Source organism: Colobus angolensis, unplaced genomic scaffold (genome assembly GCF_000951035.1).
Source record: "Colobus angolensis palliatus isolate OR3802 unplaced genomic scaffold, Cang.pa_1.0 Scaffold101, whole genome shotgun sequence".
Taxonomy (NCBI): domain Eukaryota; kingdom Metazoa; phylum Chordata; class Mammalia; order Primates; family Cercopithecidae; genus Colobus; species Colobus angolensis.
The window spans coordinates 5,870,224-5,873,665 of NW_012111031.1; the positions used below are offsets into that span (position 1 = coordinate 5,870,224).

The 3,442-nt window shown below is 48.5% G+C and overlaps 1 protein-coding gene across 2 annotated transcripts in view; it reads left to right on the top strand.

Annotated features, from left to right (window-relative positions):
* Window positions 1-759: 759 nt before the first annotated feature.
* Window positions 760-3,442, top strand: part of KIAA0226L (KIAA0226-like ortholog) — a 48,162-nt gene continuing 45,479 nt past the window's right edge. Inside the window, exons 1-2 of one of the 2 annotated variants that reach the window (XM_011939826.1) lie at window positions 760-1,018; window positions 2,794-2,996. Coding sequence is in view for 1 of the 2 variants with exons in the window: in XM_011939834.1 (XP_011795224.1) it covers window positions 2,930-2,996 (67 nt within the window). In the remaining variant the exon portion in view is untranslated. The remainder of the gene's footprint in view (window positions 1,019-2,793; window positions 2,997-3,442) is intronic. The other variant, XM_011939834.1, reaches the window with a different exon arrangement.

Here is a 3,442-nt window from a genome sequence, read left to right on the forward strand (position 1 = left end):
CATAAATGTATATGTAAAATATATAAATAATATATACAAATATACATACACCATACACATGTGGTAAAATATAACAAAATGTGTTATCATAACCGTTTTTCAGTGTACAATTCAGTGGCATTAAGTACATTTACAGCATTGTGCAACTATCAATACAATCTCTCTCCAGAACTTTTTCATAATCCAAACAGAAACTCTGTGTCCATTAAGCAATAACTCCGGATTCCCCATCCTGCCAGGCCTGGCCAACTTCTGTTCTACTTTCTGTCTCTATGAATTTGTCTATTCTAGGTTCCTCATGTAAGTGGATTCATACAGATGTGTCCTTTTGTAGACAGTGGCTGTTTAAGTCAGACAGGCAAGGAGGAAGAGAAACAACCAAGCCAAATGCAGATTCCCTCGGTTCTTTCCTTCCCTGGTGCTTGTCTGGGCTTCTCCCCCATGCGAAATCATCAGTCTTTCTTCCTGGGACTTCTGTGTGGTGAGGATGCCATTAGGCACCCTCTGGTAGCTTACAATGCAGTTCATTTCATCTCATTTCCTTCCTGTTTTGTACAGGGACTGATTTCCTCTTTGCTGACTGTCAGCTGAGTTCAAAACCAGGGTCAAAGCTCTGCTCACAGCACAAATCACTTCTTGTGAAGCCTGGCTGGGTTTTGGCGGGCAGCTGCTAGGCTTTCGGTCTTTTATGAGGCTGTCCTGGCCACAATGGAGCTTTGTGTGTGATCAAGGGGTGCTGGGCATGAGCCCGGCTGGGCTAGCTAACACGGTGAGTTGTCCCTGACACTCATGACTTTCAAGCCCTGTGTCCTGGAGGGCACTGTGATCTGGAAGTTCACCTTCCCCATGAAAAAAACCCAAATCAGCCTCTCCTTTTCCTGCATGGTGATCCGTCTGTAATGATCAGTGACATTCTCAGAATTAACGATTCAGGAAATTCTTGGAAAGCCCAAGCCTCAGCATTTAGTGCTTGGGAAATTCTACTTTCAGATCCCAGAGAGGACAGAGCAGATTTCCAGTGAGCATTCCTAACTTGAAAACTCTGTCCTTGAATGTTCCTCCTTAGTCCTAGAGATGCTCTTTCAGAATGTGAACCTTCTGCATCTGTGATGAGATGTCAAGCGTCTATACTCGGATTTAGTAAGATGTCCATGTGATAGTGCCTAGGCCTGCCTTATGGCAGTTTTGATAAAGGTGATTTCAGAGTGGCTTCAGACAGGATGACTAAAGCCCACAATCTTGGTCCAAAATATCTTAATCTCCCTACAAGAATGATTTTCTTGCCTTGGACTATGTCCAATCTGCCAACTAGTACAGCTGTTTTTAGTTTTTGACTCACTGATTTACCTGGCATGACATTTCCTCGTTTCAAGATTCTTTCTCTGAGTTCCTCCTTACTCCTCTTTCCCTTTAAATGTTCCTGAAACTGGCTCTTGCCTGGTCCCTTTATTTCATTTTTCTTCCATCTTGCTGGTGGTATGGTAGAAATTGGACATAGGGTTTGGTGTTAGATACACCTGACTTCAAAGCCTAACTGTGCTACCTACTAGCTCTGTGACTTTGGGCAAGTTACTTAAACCTCTCTAAGTCATAGATTCCCCCTTGTGAAATGGGAACAATGATTTGTTATTCTCAGGGATGTTCATAGACTTGCTTAAAATAATAAGAAAAAGTACCTGGCACATACCCGATACTCAAAAAATGTTAGCATACACCCACACCTTTTTCTTTCTAATTCATTTAAGGTAAGCCCTTCCCAATCGGCCTTCAGCTGACCTGAATTCCTAGGATACTGTATTTGGAATTTTAAATGTTCTAAATATCCAGAGTTCTTGCAGGTTGAAGCTGGTCTAGGCTCCAAACAGGCTGCCCCTAAGGGAAGCAGGGTGATTGGCAGCTAGTGTTCATCTGACTTTTGTCATATTGATTCAAGATTTTATCTGAAGATGGCAGCAACTAGTACATGGTGCCACCGTTTAGCCACTCCATGCCAGAGGTACCAGGCAAATAAAACTCAAATTACCAGTGCCTTTGCTCCATCCTGGAAATGACAAAGGACAAAGTCAAGGAACCCAGGAAAGTGCAACGGGATTTGGTTTTATGCAGCAGGGAATCTTCTAAGAAAGCTAGGACCGGTTCACCTACGTGTTATTACCAGCGCAGGCAGTTCAGAGGTCCTTCCCCAGGAGAAGTTAGGGTGCCGCGAGAGAGGGGCTTGGCTTAGCTTGCTTGCTTCCTTCCTTCCTTCGTCCCTCCCTCTCTCCCTCCCTCCCCCCCCTTCCTTCCTTCCTTCCTTCCTTCCTTGGCTTAGGTTCCTTCCTTCCTTGGCTTAGGTTCCTTCCTTCCTTTGGCTTTGGCTCCTTCCTTCCTCCCTCCCTCCCTTGGGTTCCTTCCTGCCTGCCTGCCTTCCTCTCTCCTTCCCTCCCTCCCTCCTTCCCTTCTTCTCCTTTCTTTCTTTTTTATTTTTTTTAGACAGAGTCTTGTTCTGTCGCCCAGGCTGGACTGCAATGGTGCCATCTCGGTTTACTGCAACCTCTGCCTCCCGGTTTGCTCCTGCTTCAGCCTCCCCAGTAGCCGTCATAACAGACGCCCGCCACCACGCCCGGCTAATTTTTATACTTTTAGTAGAGACAGGCGTTCACCATGTTGGCCAGGCTGGTCTCGAACTCCTAACCTCAAGTGATCCGTCCGCCTCGGCCTCCCAAAGTAGGTGCTGGGATCACAGGCGTGAACCACCGCACCCGGCCAGAGCTTAGGTTTCTATTCGTGATAACTTTCTGTATTGGTTGGCAGGTTCTCCTAGCACCACCATGATCTCAGGACTAACCGCTGCACACCCGTGATGGGATTCCAAACCTTCGCTGCAAGAGGACAAGGTGACGAGTTGCTGACAGTGAAGGCTGAACTAACACGGACAGTGAAGTGCTAAATGAGTCGGACTCCGACTCCAGGTGAAGCAGCCAGCAGAGGTCAGAGTGAGGCAGCTCACGTTCCGGGTAAGTTGCAGGTCGATTTCAGGGCCGACTCCTCCAGATTACTCAATCTTCGTTTCAGGCAATTGTATGACTGCTCAATACAGCTGCTTGGGGCATCTGGGGTTGGGAACTCATTTCTGCCAGGTCTTTGACCCCTGAAAGCGTCGTTGCGTCTGGCCCCGTGGGTAGGGCAGGGCGGGATTTCTTGGAGGACCAGCAGAGGGGCGCATGGGTGCGTGGTGCTGGGCCAGGGCGCCGCGGCACCGGTGTAGGAGCGCGCATGGCCATAGTTCCTTCCATCTCAGCGGCGTCTCAGTGCCGCAGCGGGAATGGTTGTTTGCTTCCCTGAGGACCTTCTAGAGAGCTACGGTGGCCCCCGTGTGGGAGGTGGGGCGGGGGGCGTGGCGGCGTCGGGGCGTCTCAGTCCCCTCCTCGGTAGCTCTCCTCCCGCCCCTTTCTGCTGCTAT